Genomic DNA, 26,711 nt, shown 5'->3' with positions numbered 1-26,711 from the left:
TTGAAGAATTTAATGACTATTATGCTAATAATAAAAAATTATTTGAAGAATTGACAACATGTAAATTGAATAAAATGTTTAAAGTTGATGGATTCAAAATTTCAAAAATAAAAGGAGTGGTTAGTTTGAAATCTATTCCTCAATCAAGAATCACCTCATTAATGAAAATTGATGATTTAACAAAAAGAATAGAAGAGATTGAAGAAAGAATGAATCAAATAATTGATTTCATAAATTCAAATAATCATTAGTTTCTTAAAGTTCTATGTTGAACTCATCAAATTCTTTTTAAAGTTTATTTTTAAAAAATTTTTTTATTTTTTATTTTTTATTTCATTATGGTAGTGAATCTTTCATTCATGAAAATAATTATTTTAAAATTAATGTTAATTTTTTAATGATTTATAAATAAATATATTTTAATGCATCGTCTATATATAGATGTAACAAAAAAAGTCACACAACCCATCCTATCCTACTACTTGTAATTTTCGGATTTATTTCTGAAAAAATCATCTTGAACATGAACATATACACAGTGCGTTGCGAAATAAGTTCATTTCATCAGTTAATCTTCCGATACATTTTTTTTGTCAATATTTTCTTAGCAGCAAAAATCAATGCAAAACTGGTCCCTTGATGATCATCCAACTCTTGTTCACTTTCGCAAGAAAATGGATACCATTCCTGTTAAGTCTAACTACTTCTATCACCTGTTTTTAACACCTCCTTATGCAATGCCAGTTAAAGGGAAAACAGCTTTTGACTACTTATTCTACACAATTGAACCTGATAAAACGACATTAATAAGCGGAAACAATCCAAGCATGAAACTCAAACTTGAAGACAATAAAATTATTACACTTTCAGGCTTCAAAAAAAAATTTGCCATCCCTATTATTCTCACTACATACTGCACAAGTATGAATGGACTTTGCTTTAATATCCACGAAATTGAAAATGACATTTTTGACATATCTCGACCTATCCATCCTTTATACTTAAAGGTACTTGAGTGTTATGACGATTCTGATAAATCAAAAATGTTTATCGAGAGAACTTTTGAAAACGTTCCAGCAGTCATAAATCTTTATAATGCTATCTGTAATGCTATTGAGAGGATGGAAATTACTCCAGAAAACAGAAGAGACTTGATGCAAAGACTTCAAGTTTCTATAGAACAGCTTGCTGCTGAAATATTTAAATGCCCAGATACAGAAATGTTACCTGTAGCCGGAAAACAGAAACTTAACTATCTAGTTTATAATGCTCTTACATCTAAGACACATTTCCATTTCATTATGGCCTACAGCAAAGAATTTGCCCAACAAGATATTGCAGCTCGTAAAAACATGTACAGTTACCTCAGCCAATCGAAAGCTGATGAGAAAAAGATGACAGAAGCAGCTACAAGATATTTGAGCAGAATATTCAGTTTAAAGTCTCCACTCGCTCAAATTGAAAGAGTTGCACAATTCTTTGAAGCCATTGTAGCATTGTTACCAGGAACAGAGATTGCTGCTGATGATATCCTTCCTGCCATATGTTCTGCTATGATTTGCGATCAATCTTTCTCTACACAAGTTGTTTCTTTCTTCACTTACCTCCAAGAGATTTGGCCATCATCAGGATTCGATGAGAGACTTACTTACATCCTTACAACATGTTCTATTGCTGCTACTCACCTTTCTTTCCCTCCTCAGGAAAAGAAAGACCATCCTGGAAGTTTAGCTCCTTCTTCTTCAAACGAGTTTACACCACAACCTGAAGCAAGAAAGTCTTCTGATCAGGATACAATTAACATGCTTGAAGATTTATTAGCAAATCTTTAAAATTTTTATTTAAAAAATAATAAATGGTAAATTTTAAAGTTAATAATGGCATTCACAAACTTTTTAATATGTAAACAGTTCTGGTATTGAACAATTCAATCAGATAGAAATCACTGTCTGTGAAATTTACTGCATTTTATGAAATCTTCTATATGTGAAGAAAAACTGTTGATCTAAATCCCTTCCTCAGATTTAGTTTCATGACATTTCCTATATTTGACACTTCTAATATGTATTTTACCATAGTATGATATTGGAATAATAAAAATTAAGTTCACACCTAATGTTGCAATACAAATAAAATTAAAACTTCCAATGATTAACAGATTGTGCATATATCATTGGTCTTTTCAAATACATTTCAATGAGGTTGAAATTATATTTCATTTTTGGATTGCGAATAATTAGATATAACTCTTATTTCAGTAGCTAATTATAATGTGATGACTCTTAAGTTACAAATCCTAATAGGGAAGAAGGCGCCAAAATAAACGGTCTCTTCCAAAATAAATTCCGTGTTGATGGAAAAAGAGCTTCTTCGTCTACAGAAGAGGAACAAGGAGCTCGAAAGACAAACATCGGAGTTAGAACAAGCACTTAAAGAATACATATCAAGAGAAGAATCAATCGTTTCTTCAATAATTGAAACGTATTCTTTGAGTCCTGAAACAACATTGGATACATTATCATCAAGCTTAAGTATTGTATTAGGTTCATCAACATATGGACCAAGCTCATCAATAACAACTTCAACAGAAAATGCTACGAACAATACGAGTACTTCAAGCTCTCCAATTAAATCAGGCACGAAATCCGTAATGTCACCATCAAGTTCTCAAATTGTCGAATTCAAAAAAGAAATTCTTCAACTACGACAAGAAAATCAAAAATTACAACAGCAAAATGAACATTATTCATTCCAAAAGGACGACCTTAAATCAAAGAACAGTGAAATGACAACAGAACTACAGAAATATAGACAAAATATCTCATTACCAAAGAACATGAATTTCACGCAAAATGATATAGAAGAAATGCTTAAAAAGATAAAAGATCAAAATGAGAAGATCAAAAAGCAGAAATCCAGGATAAGATCTCTTAATAACGCTTATTCTGTTGCTCAAGCTGCTCTTCGTGACTCTCAATCATCACGCGATGAATTAATAAATCAAAATCAGCAGCTTAAACAGAAAATCAATGACTTTGCAACACAAAAAACCGAAATTTCTCCAAATATTCCACAAAATTACACAGAAATTCAGTTACAAAGGCTTTTACCGCAAATAGTAGAGCAAGTTTCTCTTACATCTGATGACCTAAAGAAAGAAACTGAAATCAAAAATAATTTATTGTCAATATTATATAAACAAATTGCTTTATTTGATAAACTTTCCAAGCGTTTCGAATCTCTACAAGCCAAAAACAATGAAATGAAGCAAACAATTCAAGGAAAAGAAAATAAATTAACGGAATTTCGGTTACAACAAAATAATACATCAAATGCACAAGAGGATGTTATAGCAGATCTAGTAGATGCTATATCATCATCCAAATTACCACAAACTGTTATACATCAAATTACAAAAATATTCAACTCTCCATTTGAGCCTTTTGACAAGATTAAGCGCGCATTCATCATACTTACAGATAATATAATCATTCAAACTACTCCAGAACCAAACCAAGTGGTTGAAAAACCAAATTCTGAATTATTATTTTATCTCAAATCTTTGAATAAGTTTGTTCGGTCATTTATTGAGAGCAATAATGTCCAGGACTGCATAATTGGCCATCAGATACAAAACAACATAAAATCCAGTTTAATTCAAGATTCCAAGACAATTGACAAGTTTATTCTTGATAATGCACAATCCATGATAGATGATACACCATTGTACAACTCTCTGTTCAATTCTTTGGATCCTTTGGACCTCCAACAAAGTTTGAATAATTATTTGGAAAAAACCGATGAAAAAGAGGTTTCTTGTGCTGTAGAAGCAGCTTGTATGTCTAACTTGATACTAAGGAAGTACTCTAAGTGCATGAAAGAGCAATGCCAAATAGTTGGAGAAGAATTACAGAAATTAAAGCGTCAATTTGCGAAATTGAACTTTGATTCAACAACAAATGAACAACAACTCGCTGATATGCAGAATTACGTGAAAGATGCTGAAAAAGAAAAGAATGAAATGAAAAATAAATTTGAAAAATTGACTTCTATCATTGATAAATGCATAGAAAGTGGTGCAGACTTACCTCCAGCATTAATTAAAGCCAGAAATAACGCAGATTTCGAAGAAAATGAAGAAGAATCAGAAAATGAATCTGATTTCAATAATAATCACTCAGAAAAGAGTAAACAAACCATAGATGAAATTGTTAGACAACAGGTTGGTCTTGCAAATGAAAAGAATGAACACAAAATCAAGAAATTCATGAAAGCCATCAAAAAGATGTCAGATGAGCTAGAGGCATGCAAGAAAGAAAGCAACAGCAAACAGACAGTCATCGACCAACTTGACACTGAAATTATTGGATTAAATCAACAAATTGAAAAAATTTCAAAGACAACAGACGAAGAGCTCAACAACGCAAATGAAATCCTTGAGAAAACAAGAGAAGAATATGATCTACACATAACACAGATCTGTACTGATTACGAAACAAAGATTTCTCAAATTCAATCTCAAATGTTACAAACTCGTGACGATTACGAAGACCATATTAAAGATCTTATACGTGATTATGAAATGCAGGTCAAAACTCTTAAATCCGACCTCTCAAACCATGATTCTGAATCTGAATCTTTAAGAAGACGATATGAACCAATTGTTCAAGAACTTAATGAGAAATTATCACAAACTATTGAAAGAGAACTCAATCTAAAGGCTCAAGTTAAAGATCTCCAAGAGAAAATTTCGGAATCTCAAAATTCAATTGCAAACTATGACTTATCCTCAAAACTAAGCGAAGTCAAGCATCGCGATGAAGTTGAGCGCATCAAGCGTGAAGCAGCAATGAATAATTCCAAGATGCAGGCGAAAATCATCGCACAAGAGGACAAATACAAGTCAGAAATAGAGCAATTGAAGTCCAAACACGAAATTGAGAAGGTAAAGATCATCGAGGATATCGCAAAACCTTTTTCAGTTGTTCTTGGAATAGAAGGTCTCGATGAAAATGTTATTTTACAAACGACCAAAAGTGAAGTGGAATCTTATCGTAAATTAGGTACTCAATTTTCATCATCCATATCAGAATTGTCCGAAATAAGGGGAGAACTCAATATCCCATCAGAAGTTAAAGTGAAAGACTTCGTTTTGGACGTTCTGAAAAAGATGAAAGATGTTGAAGCGAAAAACGTCATTTTATCGAATGGTTACAACGAAAGCCATTCAGCATTGATAACAGCAAGAGTCCTTAAAGACGCAGACAAGCGTTTGAAGGACTGGGAGTCATGGGCGAGAAAAGTTTATTTCATTATTAATGAATCAGCGGCGACATCGAAATCTACATCCGAAATCAGAAGAAATCTCGAAGAATCGTTGATTGCTTCGTCAACTGATCGGACAACTGTTAACAAACTAGCAAGTTTGAGAGCACAAAAGGCTTTGCTACTCCAAGGATGTCTTAATAAAGCGAAAAGAAAGTACCAAGGTGATGATTGGTGTCCTTTAATTGCTTTGGCTGTTTTCATTAGAAGAATTGAAAGATTGTCTGGAAATATAGCAACACCTTTGTCTTTGCCACAGACTGGTGCCTTCGAAAAGAAGAAATGGTCTATTGTTAGTACTAAGGTAGTCACAAAATCTAAGTAGTGAGGCTCTCAAAAATTGAACCGTACTCCATACAAAATTTGTGTACCCTCACTACTGAGATTTTGTGGCCTTCAATTGAGAGGTTAGTTTTGATAGAGCACGTTATAAAATTAAAAGGGAAAAATAAATAAAATTTAAACATTTAATTATATATAATGTAAGGAGTGTAATTCCAAATTTTCTAAAAACTATTCAAATTTGAGCATTTTTTTGGAAATAGTAAATCTAATATGCACATCTAATAACAACATGATTCATCACCTTTTCAAGCTCTGCAGTCAATTTTTTGAAATTTGATTGAAATAAATGTAGCAAAAATTACATTTCATTAGGGAATATATGAGTTTCTCTGGAAACAGGCCGATAAATTTTAAATTTTGTCCAATCAACATGAATGCATTGAGAAATTTGGATTGATTTTCTGGTAGAATCTGGAACAATTCAACCATGTATAAATGGATCATGTAATCATCATGAAATGTTAGTGTTCGAGTTCCAAAGAAACAGAATGAGTGGAAATCAAACACAATCTGAATAATTTTAAACGTATACAATCTTTAAGTTTGTATTTTGAATTCTACATATATGATTGTGTAATTCGTTATTTCAAATTTTCGGATTCAGGCATGTTTTGATAAAATTCATTCCCAAAAACGTCAATTAACAATTAAATTTAGTGTATTTTAAATATATATACGTATTATATTTTATAAATTATATTAAATTCGCAAAATTTTAAGTTTTAAACAAAAATAAAAAATGTTCAAAATATGAAATTATGCATAGGATATTAAAATTTACATGTTAGCAATTTTTTTGAATTGCTTTCAATTTTCATATTGAAATTTTTAAGATTTTTTTCTGAAATAATAAGCAAGAATATCAACCTAAATAATATTAAATTCCATGCGTTAATTTCCCCTCAAACGTCATTGACCGCCTCTCAATCTAGATTTTGTGAGTACTTTATATAAAATTTGTTTTATTTATTTTTTTTCCGAATATTTTGTCGTCTTTTTTTTTAATGTTTTTCAAAACTGCTATGAATGCAACTCAAATAGCTCTATATACAGTGTTCTATAAATGCGAAAAATATTTCCTTTTCTACCAAAATAAAAGTATTCAACTAATAATCGAATGTCATTGAATGTTCATTAGAATCTAATAATCAAACAATGAAGTATAAATACTAGTTGAAGATATCCATATGCACTATTGGATTGATATATACCCTAATAAACCATTTCATAATAATTTGTTTCAAAATCATAATGATCGATGCGAGTATTACCAACTGTCAGTACTGGAAGCACAAATAACATCTGCACACAGACATTCAACAAATTTGTGAAAAATTTCATCAAAATATCATATTTTTGAAGAACTAATGCTATAGAGCAATTTGTTTTTGGAATACATGAGTAATTCTAAGCAAATAGACGGGTTTTACAGTTCAATTATGAGAAGGTTCTTATGAAGATGGGGATTTAAACTTACAGCACGAATATTTCAAAAGGTTGTCATCGATATTATTTAATGGTTAAATGAAATTCCATACCTACACGTGTCAGAAATTCAAGATTATTCTCATTTGAACAATAAACACATTATCATCGGTCACAGGCTGAAAAATTAAAATACATACCTTTTTGAAAAGATATTTAGATGTATGATTTTTGACAAAAATAAAAATAAACCATTTGAAATGAACAGAAAAAATATTTATCATGGAATAAACAAAATAGATATCCATAATTTCGTTATTTTGGCAATGAAGATAAATGTATGTAAGAAAAAGTCAAAATAATAAAATCAGACGAACAAAACAATATTTTTTTTGTGAAGGTATCACCAAATTTTGACAAGTGTTATTAAGCTTTCCTATTATATTTGTAAACAGATTTCAAAGTTAACGTGTTTTGATTTTGTCGAACCATGCTCTCAAAAAAATCAATATCTTGATTGTCAAAAATGATATGGTCCAATATTAAAAATTGCTTATCTATGTTCATATAACAACTTTCAAAATCAATAAAATAATTTCCAATTGAATTCATCTTTTTCAAAGTCAATCAAAAAATCCCAACATCAAAAATCTGAATTGCAAACCATATCTCTATTACTTTAGCAAATTTGTCCATAAAATCATGGCCTAATAGTCTCTCAATTTTCCAATAAAAGATTGGTCATTAAATTGAGAGGATTTGAGAGCTTCAATATAAACTAGCCAAACATATCATTTTTCATCAAGAATGTTCAGCTGCAACAACCTCTTCCGTGATGCTGAGTACGACAACCTCCTCTACTCAAACCTTCCACATGTTGATGCACACAATGATGAAGAATCTTTGGAAAGCTCTGATTCCTCATCTTGCATTGATGACTTCCCAACACAAGCTGAAGTCGACTCTGAAAGGCCAGTCGAACTTCTTCCAGACGTTACCTATTTTGTTTGAAGAAGAAAAATAGGTTTCTTGATTAAGCCAATGCCTTTGTTTTTATTTGAAGATCGGTTATAAAATCCCTCGTATGGTAACTTAAGATCTTTTTATTCTACTTCTTTCCTTCCATTACCCAATATTCCTAGAAATCCTTGAACAATAGAAAACAAAAAAATATGATTACACATACAAACATTCAAACATACTGATATATATTACAGCATATATCAAGTTTCCTACAAATTATAATTAGATAACTTAACAAAACCAAAATATTTTTTCAACATTACTCAGAAATACGTTTATATTATGAAATATATCAATAATTAACGAAATAACTGCATTAACTTCATTCGTATTCATAACTTAATTAGATACCGTTATTCAATATTTTAGTTTGATTCTACACTTTAATAGCAACATAGAATATATCTTTGAACACTATTGATTATACTTCACAATATATCTCTTTTCCAACATATATTTCAGCTATCTCATTCTCAATTATCTGTTATGTTAGTATCATTTGAAAAATATAATCAATAATGAGAAGCTCATACTCGAGTATATCATAGTTTTATGCGTTTATTATATTCAATGCATTTTTATTTGAATTCAAATATATTGACAAAAATTTAGTCTAATATCAATGAATTACATTTACCGTAAGAAATAATATAAGATTTGAGCTTTGCAAAACCTTTTATTTTTCATTATTTTATAATTTGGATAATATGAACAAAAGTTTTAAGAATTGACACTACTCAGCTTTTGTTTTTATCTAGTAATATCGTTCCTGAAGTTTATACATGTTGAATATTGCGAATAATATTCATATTACATGATTTTTGCAATTATGATCTGCTTTGAAGAACGATATACAGACATATTGAAACCTAATCATTTTGAAGTCATGCTTTTAAGTGCTGAGCTATGCAATTACTTAATATCAAATCTCAGAGACTATATTGAATATGGAATATCGATGAATCATTTTTTAATGTGTTAAATTATGTGTCAACTGTTTGTTTAGAGTAAGATAGCTTATATTAAATTCAAATTCTTGTGTTTCTTTGAGATTGAGCTATGATTGTGGCTATCAATGTTTTATAAACAAATATGCACAATTTAAATCTAGATAGTATTTAAAAACTACATATTGGCTTATTGAATCAAAATCTTCTTTAGAGTATTAATATTTTGATATTTCTCCTTTATAAAACTCATCTGTGTTAGAATATAGAGTGTTTCACATAATTTTGATAATTTTTGAGCGGACAATTGAATTTTTTTTGACAAAAACTATAAGTGGTCGGATCCATGTATGAATAAAATATTGATAACATATTGATAATTTGGCTAAATAATTAGTCAGATCTATGAAAAAATTATTTTGAAAAACATCTCAAATTTTTGAAACAATATCTAATTGTTGGATCAATTTTAATATTAGTTTGCCGAGAAAGTTATATACGTTCATACAAAATGAATAGATTTTGAATTTTTCATTCAAATTTAATTTTTGTAAGGAAACAATCTGTTATTTTGTCTAAAATTATGCTTACAGATCCTTATGAACTATTTTGAGATGACTCAATTATAATTGGCTGGTTATTTATGGTGGAAAAATCAATTGCTTGAGAAAATTAAACAGTCACATCATCTGGCCACTTTTTTGTCTTTTTGCTGATTCAGTTACCAAATTAAATAAAGATACCAAATGTTAACATAATTAACCTAAGACACAGCAAAAAATTTTGATTGAAATGTGTTCGGTTATAAATGGCCGGCCGCTTTTTAATCATTTTTTTAAAAGATGTCTGCTGAAGTTGAAACACTTGAGTTCCAGGCCGAAATTAACCAGCTCATGTCCCTTATCATCAACGCTTTCTACACAAACAAGGAAATCTTCCTTCGTGAATTGATTTCCAACGCATCTGATGCTTGCGACAAGATCCGTTACAAGTCACTTAAGAATCCAGAGATCCTTGGCAAGCAGAAGGAGCTCTTCATTCATATCCGCCCAGATAAGGAGAACCGTTGCCTCTCCATCATCGATTCTGGTATCGGTATGACAAAGTCACACCTTATCAACAACCTTGGTACAATCGCCCGCTCTGGCACCCGCCAGTTCATGCAGGCCATCGAGGAAGGCGCTGACCTTTCCCTCATCGGTCAATTCGGTGTCGGTTTCTTCTCTGCTTTCCTTGTCGCTGACCGTGTTGTTGTTACTTCACACCACTCCGACGATGACCAGTACATCTGGGAATCCGAAGCTGGCAAGAACTTCACAATCCGCCGTGATCTCGAAGGTGAAGACCTCATCCGTGGTACACGTATTGATCTTTACCTCAAGGAAGACATGACAGAATTCCTTGAAGAGAAGAAGCTCAAGGAGCTCATCAAGAAGCACTCCGAGTTCATCCAGTACCCAATTTCTCTTTGGGTTGAGAAGACAAAGGAAGAGGAAGTCTCCGATGACGAAGCCGAGAAGAAGGAAGACGAGGAGAAGAAGGACGACGAGATCAAGGAAGTCGAAGACGAAGCCGAGAAGAAGGACGAAGAAAAGAAGAAGAAGAAAGTTACAATCGTCGAACACGAGTGGGAACTTGTCAACAAGAACAAGCCACTTTGGCTCCGCCCAACAAATGAGATCACAGAAGACGAATACGCCGAGTTCTACAAGTCCATCTCCAACGATTGGGAGAAGCACCTCGCTGTCAAGCACTTCCGTGTTGAAGGTGATATTGGCTTCACAGTCCTTCTCTTCCTTCCACGCCGTGCTCCATACGATCTCTTCGAGCCAAAGAAGAAGCTCAACAACATCAAGCTCTACGTCCGCCGTGTCTTCGTTATGGACAACTGCGAGGACCTCATCCCAGAGTGGCTCAACTTCATGAAGGGTATCGTTGATTCTGATGACTTACCACTCAACATTTCCAGAGAAACACTCCAGCAGAACAGAATCATCAAGCTCATCCGCAAGAACATCATCAAGAAGTGCTTAGAGCTCTTCAACGAGATCGCTGAGAAGAAGGAAGATTTCAAGATCTTCTACGAACAGTTCTCAAAGAACATCAAGCTCGGCATCCACGAGGACACACAGAACAGACCAAAGCTTGCCAAGTTACTCCGCTTCTACTCCACACAGTCAACAGAGGAACTCACATCTCTTGATGAGTACATCGAGAGAATGAAGGAGGGACAGAAGGGCATCTACTGGATCTCCGGCGAAACAAAGGAGGCCGTCATGAACTCTCCAATGCTCGAAGTCTTCCGCCAGAAGGGTATCGAAGTTCTATTCTTAATCGATCCAATCGATGAATACTGCTTCCAGCAGTTGAACGAGTACTCCGACCACAAGTTGATGTGTATCACAAAGGAGAACTGCGAGATCGACGAGACAGAAGACGAGAAGAAGCAGTACGAGGACCTCAAGGCCAAGCTCGAACCAATGTTCACAAAGATCAAGGACTTGATCGGCAAGGACTGCGAGAAGGTCGTCCTCTCAAAGAGATTGGTTGTCACACCATGCGTCATTGTCACAGGTGAGTACGGCTACACAGCTAACTTCCAGAGATTGATGAACGCTCAGGCACTCAGAGATAACACAATGTCTCAGTACATGCAGGCAAAGAAGACACTCGAAATCAACGGAAAGCACCCAGTCGTTACAAAGCTCGTCGACATGCTCGAGAAGGATGAGACAGACAAGAACGCTAAGGAGATGCTCTCAATGCTTTGGGACACAGCTCAGCTCGCTTCTGGCTTCACACTCGCTAACCCAGCTGCTTTCTCTGCTAGAATCAACCGTATGGTTGCTGTCGCTTTAGATGTCGCCGGCCAACTCAAGGAGTTACCACCACTCGTCGAAGAGAAGCCAAAGGTTGAAGAGGCTAAGGAAGGTGAAGCTGCTCCAGCTGCTGACTCTGCTGACCTTAATAAGTTTGATGATGTCGATTAAATTTGCTTTCAATAAAGGTTTTTTTCTCCATTTTAGATTTTATATAAAATTAACTCTTTTTTTTTGAATTTTGAATCTTTTGAACAATTTCATTAGTATATATTAATGAATGATCAGGAAATGTATCTCCATCATTGAAAGACTTATTCAATATTGCTTTCTTTCCTTTATTACTATCTTCACCATTGAAAGACTAATGCAATATTACCACTTACTCTAATTAAATAGGATATTTTGTGCTCACAACTCAAAACCAGAGTTTAGTCACTTTTTTTGAAATTTTTTTATAGCTTGTCGACTGCTTTCCAGCAATTTCTCAAATGAATAAGATCTAATTTAATAAATTTAATTTTTTTTAATTTTACTCAGATTTGTTCAAAGTTACGACTTTTAAGAACGACTTTTAAAAACGACTTTTAAAAACGAAACAGGAGATGGATCTGAATTTCGAATACATCGCTGCTCATATCAGCGATTATATTAATAATGAAAACTTCTTCTATATATTTGATATCGAAGATATCAAAACAATCATGAAATATTCACATTTGACAGCTGATCAATATGTTACTCTTCTCAAACAATCTCATTCAACTATCAACTCAAGAAAATTATATACCAGTACACGAAATGCCAATATTACTATCAAAAACATCGAAGAAGTTGTTTCAATTCTGAAATCTGTCAAAAATTACATGAAATTCAGTATATTTAATGGCATTATTGACTTTTTAATACCTGATGAGAAAGCAATAAACTCTTCTACGAATGAAACAGAAATAATTCAAAATGAAAATGAGACCAAAGATACAACTATCAGTCAAACTAATGAAAATTACAATAGTTCACAAGATATTTTAACTAGAATCAAAGAACTTAAGGACTCTAATGATTTTGAAACCATTTACAAATTCCTTGATGAACTTTCTTCGAAAGGAAACCATGAAATGATTTCAAAATCAATCGAAGCAGGACTTTGGCAAAAGATCGCTCCTAAAAAATCTCTATATGATCCTGAGAGGAATGTTCTTCATGTTGCAAGTGAAAACGGAAATCTCAGACTTGTTCAATCACTCATCAAATGTGTTTGTGATAAAGAAGCAAAGGATAGTTCTGAATATACTCCACTCATTCTTGCATCAAAACAAGGTCATCTTGACATTGTTCAATATCTTATCTCAGTTGGAGCTAATAAAGAAGCAAAAACTAATTCTGGATATACCCCACTCATTTATGCATCAAATAATGGCCATCTTGAAGTTGTTAAATATCTTTTCTCTGTTGGAGCTAATAAAGAAGCAAAGGATAATTATGGATATACTCCACTCATTAAAGCATCAACTTATGGCCATCTTAACGTAGTTCAATATCTTATCTCAGTTGGAGCTAATAAAGAAGCAAAGAATAATAATGGATACACTGCACTGATGGTTGCAAAAGGTAATGTAAGAAATTATTTAAAAACTATTTGTATCAATTAACTCAATCATACACTTATTTAAAAATTGATTTTATCAACTTTTCAGAATATTTTAATTTTTCTTCACTTAAAATATATATAGTCACTTAATTTCCTTCTTAGAACGAGTTATCAATGATATACTTTGTATTGGGAACTTGATTCAAATAGGATATCAGAATGCGGTAAGTGTAATATAAAAAATGTTTGGGGATTTTATATAGGGTACAAAAAAGGCGCAAAAACTCATGTTTGAGATGGTTTAAATGAATTAATAAATATATCCTTCAAAAGGCATTTCGCGAGATGCTTCTATAATCAAATGATGTACGGCTATAGAAACATAAAGTGTCATACATTATAGAATTATATTATTTGGAACATTTTTTCATGAAATTCGGAAATCCCATCCCCGTAAAGTAGTCAAAAGATGAGTGCATATGCAATTGTTATTATACTTTGTTAATGGATTTGATTATTTATAATAGTCAACTCCATATTTTTTCAAATACGCAAAATTTGTGCAGATTCAATTTTAAATAATCGTTTTATGCGCTTTTATTTACACCCCATGTAAACCCCGGAAAAATATTAAAAATATTTTTTTTATTCAAACAAAGAAAGAAATTGGTTGACACATTCTTTTTCAGATTCATCATCAGTGTGAACATCTTTCATAAGATCCAAAATCTTGTAGTTATTCATTTGTTCTCTGTATTTTTGATCATTTGCAAAAATCAGAGCAATTTTCATTGTTTGTTTTCTTACAATTGATTTTTCATTCGAAAACCAAACTTTGAAATTAGAACAAATAGAATGAAACTCATTACCAATAGAATGTTCTTCCAAACAACAAATAAACTGAAGACAAGATAGAACGATTCGTTCTTCATTACATTTCGCAGTCAAAGAAACAAATCTATCAACAAAATGATTAATTCTAAGTTGTTCAATGATTTCTTCATTCAAAAATCTCTGAAGAAGAACAGATATCTGATAAAGTATTTCATCATTATTCGTTGTACAAAGTCTATTTAAAAACGGTACGAAATCCGGAGACTTTATAATGATTTCTCTTTCATTTTGCTTCGAAATCAAAAGTAAAAACACTTTATAAATGTTTTCTGTTGTTTGTTTGTTATTCAATAACCATTTCGTATCAGAAACAACGAATTTATAATTACCTTTTTCTAATAGCTTGCATAGTATCAATACAGATGTTTCATATTTGATATTTTCTATCAAAGAATCAAATAAAATTTGATTAAATTCAAGATTTTCGCAAAAAACAATAAGAAAATTTAAAGAATTCTTTCTTGTCAAAGGATTTTCCAACAATCTAACAACAACATCTTGTAAAAACACATTATCAGACAATATAGATAAACAACTTAATGAATGACGAACAGTTCTGACATCACAAACAAATAAAAGTGAAAAATAAATTTGGAATAAATATTTTCCTCTTTTTCTTCGAAATTCAGGAAATTTCGAATGCAAATCGAACAAAATACGAATGTATTTCTCTGTTACATCAACAAAAGATATAATATGCTTCGCATTATTAATAAAAACATCGAGAACAGGGTAAGGATCATCAACAAAACAAAAAGAATAAGAATAAAATGAAAAAATTGACAAAATTTCTTTTGGAAATTTAAAAAAATGATTCATGATGATTAAAGCAATATTTTGAGTGAAACATTGAGGAACTTGCTTGACAACAGACAGTAAAATAGATAATGTTAATGATGCAAACGAAATATCAAAGAAAGGAATGAAATCAAAACAAATTTCACAAAATTTTTCACAAAAATGAGGAAATCTGGTCAAAAATGATGAGATTTCGGATAAAATCAAAGTCATTGTTTCTCTTGGAATCTTTTTCTTCAATAATTCTCTGATTTTTGAAAAATTATTTTCAAAATTATTTTCATTTGTTGAAGAAAACAAAATTTGAATGGATTGAACAGATCTTTTGTTGTAAGGATCATCAATTTCCATTGAAAAACTTGAAAAATCGGTTTTTGTGTCAAAATTAATTTCATTTTCAAGGAAAACATTAATTTTTGGTTTGCTTTCTTCTGTTGACCTGATATTTCTTAATGTTGGCCTTTGGTTTGCGTTTTCTTGTAAATTTTTGGTAAATAATAAAAATTCTTCTTCGTTTATGCCGTCAATAAAGATTTTGTTGTTGATTATGTCATTATATATATCAGTAGCTGATGGACGTGTCTCAGGATTGATGTTACAACACTTTTCAATGATTCTCATAAAATCTTGCGAAATAAAATCGGATTTTGGTAGTTTTAGAGAGCTTTTGAGTGCTAATTCTTGTATATATTTATATGAGTAGCCTGAATATGGTTTCTGATCAGCAAGAATTTCAAATAAGAAAATTCCAAATGAATAAATATCTGATTTTTCTGTATATTTGTGTGTTTTGAATACTTCTGGGGCTATCCATGTAGGGCTACCAATAAAATCATCTACTTGCGTATCATTTGCTTCTGGATAAAAATTTTCACAGCAATCAATGAGTTTTGGTAGTAAATTTGTGTCTAAAAGTATACTTTCTGTTCTAATATTTTGATGAACAATTCCATTTTCGTGTAATTTTATCAGACTTTGTAAAATACAAATAATTATTTTCATTTTTTGAGTGCTTGACAGAATAATAGGGGATGGATCGCAGTGAAGTGTTAAATACAAGCTCTTATAGTTAGAGTATTCATATATTGTTGCATGATTTTCCGAATTTATGAAACCAAAAATCGGTAATAAGTAAGGAATTGATGCTTTTGATAGTTTGTTCATCATGTAAGATCGATTCTTCATGTAATCATCAGTATTTATTGCTTTCTTTCGCGTTTGAATAACAAATTTTTGAGAATTTTCTTTGAATTTTGCTGTAAATATCTCACAATCATCATACCTTAGAATAATATAATCTTTTTGGAAAGAATCAATATCAAAAACATATGAATTGCTATTAAATTCTTCCATCAAAATTATAAAAGGGGGAGAATCCCTAAGCACCTTTTTATTTATGTAATCTGAAAAACAAAAATAAAACATCAAAATAGACAATACAAGCCCTAACTTTTAAGCGATACTTCTTCCACCAAATTTCCATTACCTAGATAGCATGGTTCATTCTTCAAAATCGCCAAGCATTTGAAAAAATTTTTATTGATAAAACTTTTTAAGAATTTATACAATCAGTTATAATTCTTGAGTATGTAATCAAACACAGAAAACCAATCAATACCTTAAAAACACATAATATCGTTACTTTTATAGCTGAAACAGAAAATGATTCTTGGCAAATCATATCTAGTATATTAAACGTCTATTCAAATGCTACCATTCGTTAAAAGGGAGTTTTAATTTAAATAGTAAATATTTTTTATTCATTTTAAAATTTCTTAACACGGCGATGACAATAAGGAGTCTTTCCTGTCTTGTCATAGTAAAACTGATGGTAATCTTCGGCATTCCAGAATGTAGAAGCCGGTGTTACTTTAGTATGAACTTCATGACCTTTTGATTTAAGGAGTTCTATTACATGGTGAGCAATATCTTTCTGATCATCATTAAAGTAAAAGATTTCACTTCTGTATTGTGGTCCAATATCTGGTCCTTGGCCATCTGTTTGTCCTGGGTTATGAATCTCGAAAAAGAACTTGCAAAGATCTTCATAAGATACTACTTTTGGATCATATTCTACTAAAACGCCTTCTGCATGTCCAGTTTTGTGTGAGCAAACTTCTTTATATGTCGGATTTTCTTTTGAGCCTCCGGTGTAACCGCAAACTGTGTTCTTTACACCAGAAAGGTTCTCAAAGAGATGTTGAACACCCCAGAAACATCCGCATGCAAATATAGCCTTCTGAAATGATGATTCAGGTGAAATCATCTAAAATTTTTGACACTTTTCATTCAAAGTGGGTCAGTAACCAACTTCGAAGATTTTATACCCCAAAATGAACAAATGGTTATTTTTGGCCTTGTTTGCATTAAATTTAATGCAATAGAATGGTTATTTTGAAGGATGCAAAATATCTTTTCTCAATAAGGAGTAATATGGGAACATGAGTTATAATTCAAACATGACAAACCTTTTTGTTGACTGCTTCCCCAGTTCAATATATTAGAATTTCATCAAAAAGATATTGAAATCAAGTTCAACTAACATCATGATGCATATATCTCTTAAATACATATGCATTGATCACAACTTAGTCTTATAAATTGGCTAGTTTCGTAGCTACATCAATAATTTCAAACTAGAAGATATCAGACCTGCTGAAACTGATCTTGCATACGCAGTATCAAAGCTAATTTATGTATTTATACATATGATTAAATATTTAAATGCAAAACAAAATCTTTTAAAATAACAAAATAATATATAATAAAAAACATTCATAATTAAGAAGAAAGTGCTTTCTTGATGGCATCAGCAATTAAATTGCTTGGTATTTTTTCAATAATTGGTGAATATGGATAACAAGTATAATTATCACATGTACAACCATCATTATTAACTCTAATATATGAAATATTAGCACTTTTAACGAAATCAGATGTCCACATGAAACAAGAATATTCTTTTGGAGATAAATCAATTAAAGTTCCACCTGGCTTCATGAAAGCTGCATATACAATATTAGACATATGATTTCCAATGTAAATTTGCGCTTTGCTCATTAAACTTGCAGATTCAAGTAAATTAAATTCTTTTCTTAGTAAAACTATATCTTTTCCTGGAAATTCTTCAAAAAGAGCATCTCTAATCTCATATAAATCCTCGTGAACAACAATCGTTTTGATTTCATGAGGATATTTAACAAATGTATTTCTTAATTGATCAAAATTCGATGGAAGCTTGTAAATAGGATCTTTATGGATATCTGTTGTCTGTCTAGTAGGAGAAATGTATAAATATGAAAAACAATGGTTTTCAAAATCTGATGGCATTGTTTGAGAGATTTTTTGTAGTATAATGGTATCATCAGTAGACATACTTGATCTTGAATAAAATTGGATTCGCTTTCCATTTAAATTATGAGTTCCGACTGTATTTGTAATTGGAATAAGCCAAAACAAGATTTTCTCCCACGTTTTGCTTGGAGAACCAGATATTAAGATAGATGGATCAGTTGTGGTTGTAAGATTTTTCATTTTCAGAAAATCTTGAAGTAACCAATCGTAAACAGCAACATCTATTGGTTTATGATCGTGATTTATCTTTTCGAACTCAACTAGGAATGGCCAGAAGAAACTAACTGTGTCTTTTTCGGAGCAGACGTCTTCAAATTCTGCCATATCATCTTTTGGATCATTAGATCGACTTAACCCTTTACCATTACTAGGTATTTCTTGTAAATATGTATTAAACGTATAATTATATGACTTTAAACATGTAATTGAGATTGTTGAATTTCCTGCGATTACGTATTGAAAAGAAACGTTCAATGTATGATTATCTCTGCTTATAGAAAAGAGCTGGTCGCCAGAATATTCCATTTTAACTGCACTAGATTTTATTTTGAAATTAATAAAATTTGGTAAATACTCTGGAGGATATTCAATCGAAGGTTTTGCTAAAAAAGAAGCGTTAATAAGTCCGGGAGATTGTTGAAAATCGAGCAATTTTAGTCCGTCGCAGTCCATCGAATCTAATCTTTTTGAAAAAGGTGGTAAAGGAGCACCACCATCTGCTAAATAGAGGACTGATAGTAAAGTTATTACGGAATATACAAATATTTTGAGCGGAAGTTTAATTTTTGGACTCTTCCGCTTATGCTCTTTATTATCAATCATCAAAAATGAACTATTATACCTCAAGGATGCTCAGAAATAGAAATAACAAATATTAGATTATGATATTTTCTTCGGTTGAGGTTGGATACAATAATAATTTTGAAAATAATCATATTTATAATACAAACAAGGGATAAGATAAAATTAAACTAGCCAGTAGCATGCATATGCTACAATTATCATTAAATCATATCATAAGATATCCTGATGAAGGAGTTCTATAGGAAGGCGATATCTATTATCAATAAGGAATCACACATCGGATATATGCGTTTCATTCTTTTTGGAAGCAGTTGCATAGTCTTTTCTCAAAATCTACTAGATTTTGCAAAATTTCTATGGAATCAAGGAGATCTAAACACTCTTTTATATCGTCAATATAGGTTTGAAGAATTTCAGAGTCTGATTCAAGTATATGTTTGAATAATTCAGATAATAATTTAGATCTTCTTTTCTTATTATCTATATTAATAAAATCTACATTATTTTGGAGTTTTAACAGTCTTTGCTCAAAATCAGCGTTCTTATCAACTTCTAACATTTCTTCATACTTTAGAACCATTTCTTCATATCTGGAAACATATTCTTCTATTTTCGATATATCATCAACAGGCGTTGTTAATATGCCTCGGGCTGCAGCTTCTCGTTGATCAAATTGGTCTAATTTTTCAAGATAAAAATCTATTTCATCTTGAATTTCTGGGTTACTTGCATGAGAAGAGAACATTGTACTGTTATTTTGAAGACCAAAGTCATTAATAATTTCTTGTTTTTCATCATTTTTGTTTTCTACATGCTTAGTGAAAGATGGAGATGTAAATGAATCACAATCATCATCATCGCATATGAAAGATGAATTTGTTAAGTTATATACACTGTTATGATTTTTATCATTCTTGAGAATAGAAGAGTTAAGCGACTTATTCAGTTGTTGCAAAGAAATATTTGAAATGCTATTAAATCTGTTATATTTCTCTTGGATTGGAGAATGACTCATCCAAAATTGAATCAGATAATATTTTTGTCACTTTTTGATATTCAAGGTAATGACAAAAATCCATTTCTCTCCTTCCACAACTCAGCATAACAAGACATGGAAGTTTTTTATTTGGAAGTTTTTCATATTTATTATGTGACGCAATATGGAGAACTATTATTACCAAATGAGCGAAGAAGCTCGAGTATTTTTTTAATTCATTTCCTATAGCATAATTAAGAGCCGTTCCTCCATCTATATCATTTTGATTAATATTTGTACTATGAAAGTAAATATTCGCAGCATTCTGAAGTAGGCAAACTCTATCCTCAACATTGGTATTGATATCAGAACAAAGTATATTATAATAAAAATATTCAATTCTATAAATCGATCTCAATATTAAACACCTTCTTCAAGTATCGGACAAAAAATAAATGTTGCGTGTAATAATTGCATAAAACATGGAATCCTCATTGAAAGTTTGCTATTTCAAACATTTACTCATGATTGCTTTGGATGAATATGACAATCGTACATGCATTTATTATTGCGATTGAAAACACTATGCCATAATAAAACATCAAAACCTTTCAATAAATTTGATGAACAATTTTGGCTTTTTGAAAAATTTATGCTCTGATTTACATTACCTATGAGTACTCTTTAATAGTGGCTACTTAATTTTTAGCTAAATCTCACAAAGACACATCATTCATGAGAATTTTTTATCGTCATGGCGGTTTGACGTCGCTCGACCTTTCCTATGGTACACCATCCAAAGACAAAGAAATTCTTCTGCAAGTTCTGCAAGAAGCACACCATGTGCAAAGTTTCTCAAGCTTCACGTGGTGAAGAGCGTCATTCTGCTCTTGGTCGTCGCCGCTACGATCGTAAGCAGAAAGGTTTCGGTGGCCGTGTTAAGCCAATTCTTCGTCGTTCCAAGAAGACATCAAAGAAGATTTCTCTTCGTTTCACATGCCAGTCTTGCAAGAAGGCTACAATGTATTGCCTTGGCCGTCTGAGAAAGTTCGAATGGACAGTCGAGAAGAAGAAGAAACACGCCGAACCAACATGGTAAAACATATTACTTCTTTTCATATTAATTTTATACATATTTGAACTAACAAATCAAATCATTCATATCTAAATTCAAAAATTATTCGATTTTCATATTACAAATGTTACTACAGATGCTCATTCTACGTGTATGTATTTATATTTTAAAATGAATGAGTGTAGAAAATAATATGAATATATATTACTTGAGTTTATAGGAGATAAATAGTAATATAGCTATTTAGATAGTCCAAAGGTATAACAAATCTTTTAAAGCTCTTACATAATAGCATTTGATTCAAACATTAAATAATTTTGCTTTTTACTTATCTATCTTTTGAGATATGAGTAGAAATAATATTTTTAGTTCATTTACTATAAATGACCTAAGATTTGATTCAATTTATTGAAAATCTGTTATCAACTTTGCATAATAGGAGTTCTAACTTATTAGTAATATATAATTTGATAGAGTGATATTATCCTATAAAATTGTGACTATATATTTTTAATCTTCTGATTTCTTTTCATATTTTATCTGTATCAAGCAATTTATTCTTGGAAACCTATAAAACAGGCGATAAAGGTCTAGACGAAGGCTATCGACGATTATTGGCAAACCGGCGATTTGGCAAAGGCTATTTTATTTGTTATTTTTTCAATAAAGGTGACAAATATGGAATATAAAGTTCCTTTTGTTGGAAATCCGTCAGTCGGAAAGACCAGCATTATTTCACGATATGCATCAAATGTTTTCAATGAAGAAACATTGCCAACTGTTGGTGCATGTAACTTTAATTTTACAATTAATTTAAACGATGAAGAAGTTGTGATGAATGTATGGGATACAGCAGGCCAAGAAAGGTTTAGAAGTCTAGTTCCATTATATACAAGAGGATCTAGTCTAATTGTTATTACTTTCGACATTTCAGAAATTGAAACCTTTAAAGCTGTAGATGATTGGTATCAGAAACTAAGAGATGAATTTGGCATGAAATGTCCAATATTTTTAGTTGCCAATAAGATGGATTTAGATCCAAAAGTTCCAATTAACGAAATTAAGTCCTGGGCCCAGGCTCATCAATGCCAAGCCTTCTTTACATCTGCTATGACAAATAGAGGAATTGAAGAATTATTCACTACAATTGCTCAAACAGTATCAAGTCCAATAATATCTGAAAATATGGTTAGCTCAACAACACTTGATCCAAAGGATAAAAAGAAGGAAAAGTCTGGATGTTGTTAACTTATTTTCTCTATGAGAATTAAGAATAACTCCTTGAATAGAAATTCTGCCAAAATTATTTTCGATTTCAGATTGTTACTAGCCTTTAATTAGAATATACTTATATATGATAATGCAAATATTTTGTTTTTATCATTGCTTACGGATATTGTGTTTGAATTTTATCAAACATTTTGTTTTTATTTCTAAATTATTACGTTTAAATCAATGAATTCTTAGTGTATCACTAATGCCTTTCAATAACATTCAATTTCATTAAACAATAGTCGCAATTGATATAAAAAACTTTTTTTCACACAAAACAAATCTCATCTGTTAGAATAATAGTCTTGGAATTGCTGCAAGATGTGCAGAATTTACCTGTTTAAAATCGATTGAGCCCATGGATAGAATTTTATTAGAATTCATCAATCATCATATTCATAAAATATCAGTAAATTGCTTTTAACAGAGTATTCCATAATAAAACACTTAAATCCTTGATGAAATTTCTTTCATCAATTGAAACTTCTTGATTTTAGGCAACTACGCTTGGCAAACTGATCAGTTAGCCTAAGATGTTCAATATATTACTTTAATCGCAATAAATATGAGTGCATTTTCTAAGTGTCAAAAATTTGAGAAGAAGTGGCCCAACAACTATCATCCCGCATTCTCGAGAGGTTCCTTTATTAAGAGAGCCGAAGAGGTGCGTGAACACAGAAACAGGGGTTATTGGGCGGCAAATGCTTTTGCTGACTACAGTTGGCCTGTTATATTTCCATTTTTTTTCTTCAATCTTATTATGAAACTATTTTTTGTACTATATGGTTTCTTCGATATGTGCTACTTTTCTTTCTATAAATAGAGACTAATACTCAATACAAAATTTTGATTTTAAAATATTATTGCAAATATAACCTAAGATCATATGAAGTATAATTCCTTTGAGTGCTTTATGATAAATAACACTGTGCGATTTATGATTTTATGAAATATCTCTGTTGAATAATGAATGTTTTTATATGGAATGAGAATTTGTCACTTTTTTATAAAATAATTTTTTTTTCAGTTAGATGACTCTTCTCACAACCACAACAAGGCGCCGTCAAAATCCAGATCTTATTGCTGACATGCTATATGAAAAGAATCAAGCAATCGAGGATTTGGATTTTGATAGAGCTGAATTAATTTATAACGAGATTCAAAAAGAAGTTTCGAGAAGAGCCGAAGATGATTTTGCAAAAATTAAGCTTAAAATCTCCGAATTGATTAAACCTATACAGAAAAATTATATAAATTCGATTAATCAGCTGAGAGATGAAAGAAAACAAAAAGATACAGATAATCATGCCGATTATATGATGAAAACAGCATCAGAAAACCAATTCCATATGAAAGATATAACAAACATAGAAGAAGAAAAAGAAAATCAAATTTCATCAGTTGAGATCGATCTTACAGAATATAATCAGCTGATATCTAAAGCAAAAACAGAAGCAATATCGGCTAATTTTGATAATGCAAGGAAATTAAAAGAACAGGCCGAAACAAAACGTATTTCTGCAGAAAATAACGTAATTGAAGAACTTACAAATCAATATAATGATCGTATTGCCGAAGCAAACTCTAAACATGAAACGTATTTAAAGAAATTACTGCAAAATTACTATGAAAGTCAGAGAATTATAAATGATGACTATGAAAGTCGAATAAAATCACTACAAAAACAGATGAAGAACGACCTCTCGATAATATTTGAAAAAACAGAAGCCGAAACAAAAGCATTGTCTGCCAGCAAAGAAGATTCAAAGAAGATGATTGACTTTTTACATGAAAAGCATAAAACAATCGAAAATCAGATTCTCAATGAAGAAGGTATTAGTATTAAAGACAATGATACTACAAACGATACTGTTTTTATTACAGAACATCGTCCAACGACTTCTCGTGTTCCAAAAACAGCTGTAACTGCTAGAAATTTATATCTTTCTACACCAAGAAGGTCATTGAAGGCCTCTACATCAAATAATATTCGTTCAATGACAACCAGAGGTAAATTAACAGTACCAAAGTCTGTTTTCTTTTGAATAAGCCGTCTACATATTTGTTGTAAATAAATGCGAAGTATTCATGTTATTTTTTTGAATATAGAATGCGAAGTTTTCTAATTTCGAAATGAAGTTATAATAAAGTTCAAAGTTGAGCCCAATTTGATACTAATTTATGATAGGAAGGTTGTATGTAGACTGAGTATGATTTTCATGAAAAGATTCATTATGAAAAGAATTTGAAACATAATATTAGTAGAGTTTCATATTAATATTACGTATTACTATGACTATAGAAGTAACTTGCTGGCAATCAAATCTAATATTGTGAAAAATAATAAAAAATAAAATTATCGCGGAATGTGAAGCGCACAATATAATATTAGTGGTTGAAACTATTTTTAGTGCTTTATATTTGTAACAATCTGAAGAAACATTCATTTTTAGTTTTATCGTGCATTGAAATTTTGAGATTTCGTTACTTATGATAAAGAAAGAATCCATTTTTTAAACATGCAGCTTAGTATATATACCGTTTTAGCAACTATGAAGTATTCCCGAAATTTGTTGAAAATACAAAATTATTTTGAGTTAAAATTATCATTGATAAACATGCTAATCAAATTTATTTTGAAAAACAATATCGAAAAAAGAGTATTAAATTTGGTATTCAATCTTTGACTATAATTCAATTTTTCCTAACGATAAATCTTATCAATTTGATTATTTTTTATTATGAAAACCATATGCTTTTATTCTAACCAAAAGATTTTTTTGATAGTCAATTGAATAAAAACATTCATTTCAATAATTCAATACATTTCAAATAAAATATTAAGCAAAATTATTATAAATATTTAAAATAATGAATTATTGTTTTCAAAATTTCAAATGTGAACTTTTCTATTAAATTATATTTAGTATGTTTTACAGATTTTCTTTCTGAAATTTATATGTCGAAAAAATTTAATTACACATTTCAAAATCAGAAATTCTTTGAAATATTTCTCACACAATATCTAACATTAATTAATCATAAAAAATTCGCAAATACGTTTTGAAAATTGAATTGATTATGGAAATAATTTTACAATTCAACACAAATGACTGAGCATGAAGCTTCCAAATCAAATGGCAGCGGAGAAGGAGCTTCATACTCAAGAAAAGCCAGGACATTTGTACAAAAAACAAAACTTGTTGATAAAGTTTTCCCGCTTTTTGATCAAATGATAAAAATTGTACATTTTCCGAAATGGATTACGGTTATTATCTCCATTTTTGTTGAATTGCAAGTATTATCAGTTGCATTATGGATTTACACACCAATTTATTCGCGAACAAGTGGAGGTTTTACTAAATATTATGAAATTTTGAACTACATTTTTTCTTTTCAAAATCCTCTTGATCAATCACGAACAGATGGTATCCACTTAATTATTTCAGCATGCTTAGCTGTAGCTACACTCGTAATAATTTTTTCATTGACCATTTACGCAAGTTATTTCTACCAAATCGCACCCGTGTATCTCTACATCAGTGCAATAATTCTTGATATCATTGATCCAATTTTTATCATACCATCCGCCAAGTGCGAGTTCAACGAATTGGTAAAGATATAATTATTTATGAGTATTAACGATGCTGATTTTATAAAATTCAGCTCTAATGTCTCATTGTCAGTTGCCATTGGTCAAACAATTGTCATGCATCTTCAATCAGTATATAATAATGCCTTTACATTTGTATTTATGCAAATATATTGTATCAAAATTGCAAAATGCCGAGAAATCTAATCATTTTATTCTCATAACATCATAAACTAACAAATCCACTTCATAAAATAGAATCCATATGTTATTTATAATGTTTCTCTCTTATTTTCAGCTAATATTCAGGAATATTTTTCCAAAACAATCTAAATTTGTAACTGTAAAGAAACAAAAGTTGAACATCAGACGTACAACATAAATTAAATTTGATGGTTGATTATTGAGAAATGATTCTATGGGAAAAAATTATCGGAAATATTGGATAAAAATAAACATGTGATTTCATTA

At 30.8% G+C, this 26,711-nt stretch overlaps 13 protein-coding genes across 13 annotated transcripts; 9 read left to right on the top strand and 4 right to left on the bottom strand.

The window, feature by feature from the left end:
• Nucleotides 1–603: 603 nt before the first annotated feature.
• On the top strand, nucleotides 604–1,916 carry TVAGG3_0440840 (VPS9 domain family; the record flags this gene model as incomplete). Its single annotated transcript, XM_001307976.1, has 1 exon — nucleotides 621–1,832. One exon carries the CDS (start codon nucleotides 621–623, stop codon nucleotides 1,830–1,832), a length of 1,212 nt encoding a protein of 403 aa, XP_001307977.1.
• Nucleotides 1,917–2,340: 424 nt separating this feature from the next.
• On the top strand, nucleotides 2,341–6,420 carry TVAGG3_0440830 (uncharacterized protein; the record flags this gene model as incomplete). The annotated part of the gene is made up of 1 exon (XM_001307975.1): nucleotides 2,354–5,650. One exon carries the CDS (start codon nucleotides 2,354–2,356, stop codon nucleotides 5,648–5,650), a length of 3,297 nt encoding a protein of 1,098 aa, XP_001307976.1.
• Nucleotides 6,421–7,891: 1,471 nt separating this feature from the next.
• Nucleotides 7,892–8,265, top strand: TVAGG3_0440820 (uncharacterized protein; the record flags this gene model as incomplete). The annotated part of the gene is made up of 1 exon (XM_001307974.2): nucleotides 7,903–8,106. The coding sequence occupies one exon, from the start codon at nucleotides 7,903–7,905 to the stop codon at nucleotides 8,104–8,106; it is 204 nt and encodes a 67-aa protein (XP_001307975.1).
• A 1,616-nt stretch (nucleotides 8,266–9,881) lies between these two features.
• Nucleotides 9,882–12,105, top strand: TVAGG3_0440810 (heat shock protein 90 family member family; the record flags this gene model as incomplete). Its single annotated transcript, XM_001307973.2, has 1 exon — nucleotides 9,908–12,055. One exon carries the CDS (start codon nucleotides 9,908–9,910, stop codon nucleotides 12,053–12,055), a length of 2,148 nt encoding a protein of 715 aa, XP_001307974.2.
• A 384-nt stretch (nucleotides 12,106–12,489) lies between these two features.
• Nucleotides 12,490–13,536, top strand: TVAGG3_0440800 (spectrin binding; the record flags this gene model as incomplete). The annotated part of the gene is made up of 1 exon (XM_001307971.1): nucleotides 12,490–13,536. The coding sequence occupies one exon, from the start codon at nucleotides 12,490–12,492 to the stop codon at nucleotides 13,534–13,536; it is 1,047 nt and encodes a 348-aa protein (XP_001307972.1).
• A 584-nt stretch (nucleotides 13,537–14,120) lies between these two features.
• TVAGG3_0440790 (MAP kinase kinase kinase kinase protein) lies at nucleotides 14,121–16,520 on the bottom strand (the record flags this gene model as incomplete). Its single annotated transcript, XM_001307970.1, has 1 exon — nucleotides 14,121–16,520. One exon carries the CDS (start codon nucleotides 16,518–16,520, stop codon nucleotides 14,121–14,123), a length of 2,400 nt encoding a protein of 799 aa, XP_001307971.1.
• Nucleotides 16,521–16,879: 359 nt separating this feature from the next.
• Nucleotides 16,880–17,444, bottom strand: TVAGG3_0440780 (peptide-methionine (S)-S-oxide reductase protein; the record flags this gene model as incomplete). Its single annotated transcript, XM_001307969.1, has 1 exon — nucleotides 16,933–17,433. One exon carries the CDS (start codon nucleotides 17,431–17,433, stop codon nucleotides 16,933–16,935), a length of 501 nt encoding a protein of 166 aa, XP_001307970.1.
• A 504-nt stretch (nucleotides 17,445–17,948) lies between these two features.
• Nucleotides 17,949–19,424, bottom strand: TVAGG3_0440770 (protein of unknown function, DUF563 family; the record flags this gene model as incomplete). The annotated part of the gene is made up of 1 exon (XM_001307968.1): nucleotides 17,949–19,343. The coding sequence occupies one exon, from the start codon at nucleotides 19,341–19,343 to the stop codon at nucleotides 17,949–17,951; it is 1,395 nt and encodes a 464-aa protein (XP_001307969.1).
• Nucleotides 19,425–19,617: 193 nt separating this feature from the next.
• Nucleotides 19,618–20,340, bottom strand: TVAGG3_0440760 (uncharacterized protein; the record flags this gene model as incomplete). The annotated part of the gene is made up of 1 exon (XM_001307967.1): nucleotides 19,618–20,340. One exon carries the CDS (start codon nucleotides 20,338–20,340, stop codon nucleotides 19,618–19,620), a length of 723 nt encoding a protein of 240 aa, XP_001307968.1.
• A 727-nt stretch (nucleotides 20,341–21,067) lies between these two features.
• Nucleotides 21,068–21,650, top strand: TVAGG3_0440750 (structural constituent of ribosome; the record flags this gene model as incomplete). The annotated part of the gene is made up of 1 exon (XM_001307966.2): nucleotides 21,086–21,400. The coding sequence occupies one exon, from the start codon at nucleotides 21,086–21,088 to the stop codon at nucleotides 21,398–21,400; it is 315 nt and encodes a 104-aa protein (XP_001307967.1).
• A 399-nt stretch (nucleotides 21,651–22,049) lies between these two features.
• Nucleotides 22,050–23,002, top strand: TVAGG3_0440740 (GTPase protein; the record flags this gene model as incomplete). Its single annotated transcript, XM_001307965.1, has 1 exon — nucleotides 22,055–22,624. One exon carries the CDS (start codon nucleotides 22,055–22,057, stop codon nucleotides 22,622–22,624), a length of 570 nt encoding a protein of 189 aa, XP_001307966.1.
• Nucleotides 23,003–23,679: 677 nt separating this feature from the next.
• TVAGG3_0440730 (uncharacterized protein) lies at nucleotides 23,680–24,728 on the top strand (the record flags this gene model as incomplete). The annotated part of the gene is made up of 1 exon (XM_001307964.1): nucleotides 23,680–24,693. The coding sequence occupies one exon, from the start codon at nucleotides 23,680–23,682 to the stop codon at nucleotides 24,691–24,693; it is 1,014 nt and encodes a 337-aa protein (XP_001307965.1).
• Nucleotides 24,729–25,738: 1,010 nt separating this feature from the next.
• Nucleotides 25,739–26,707, top strand: TVAGG3_0440720 (guanylate cyclase protein; the record flags this gene model as incomplete). Its single annotated transcript, XM_001307963.1, has 1 exon — nucleotides 25,758–26,273. The coding sequence occupies one exon, from the start codon at nucleotides 25,758–25,760 to the stop codon at nucleotides 26,271–26,273; it is 516 nt and encodes a 171-aa protein (XP_001307964.1).
• Nucleotides 26,708–26,711: the final 4 nt, after the last annotated feature.

This window comes from Trichomonas vaginalis, chromosome V (genome assembly GCF_026262505.1).
Source record: "Trichomonas vaginalis G3 chromosome V, whole genome shotgun sequence".
NCBI classification, from domain to species: Eukaryota; Parabasalia; order Trichomonadida; family Trichomonadidae; genus Trichomonas; species Trichomonas vaginalis.
This window is presented reverse-complemented; position numbering and strand designations above follow the sequence as displayed.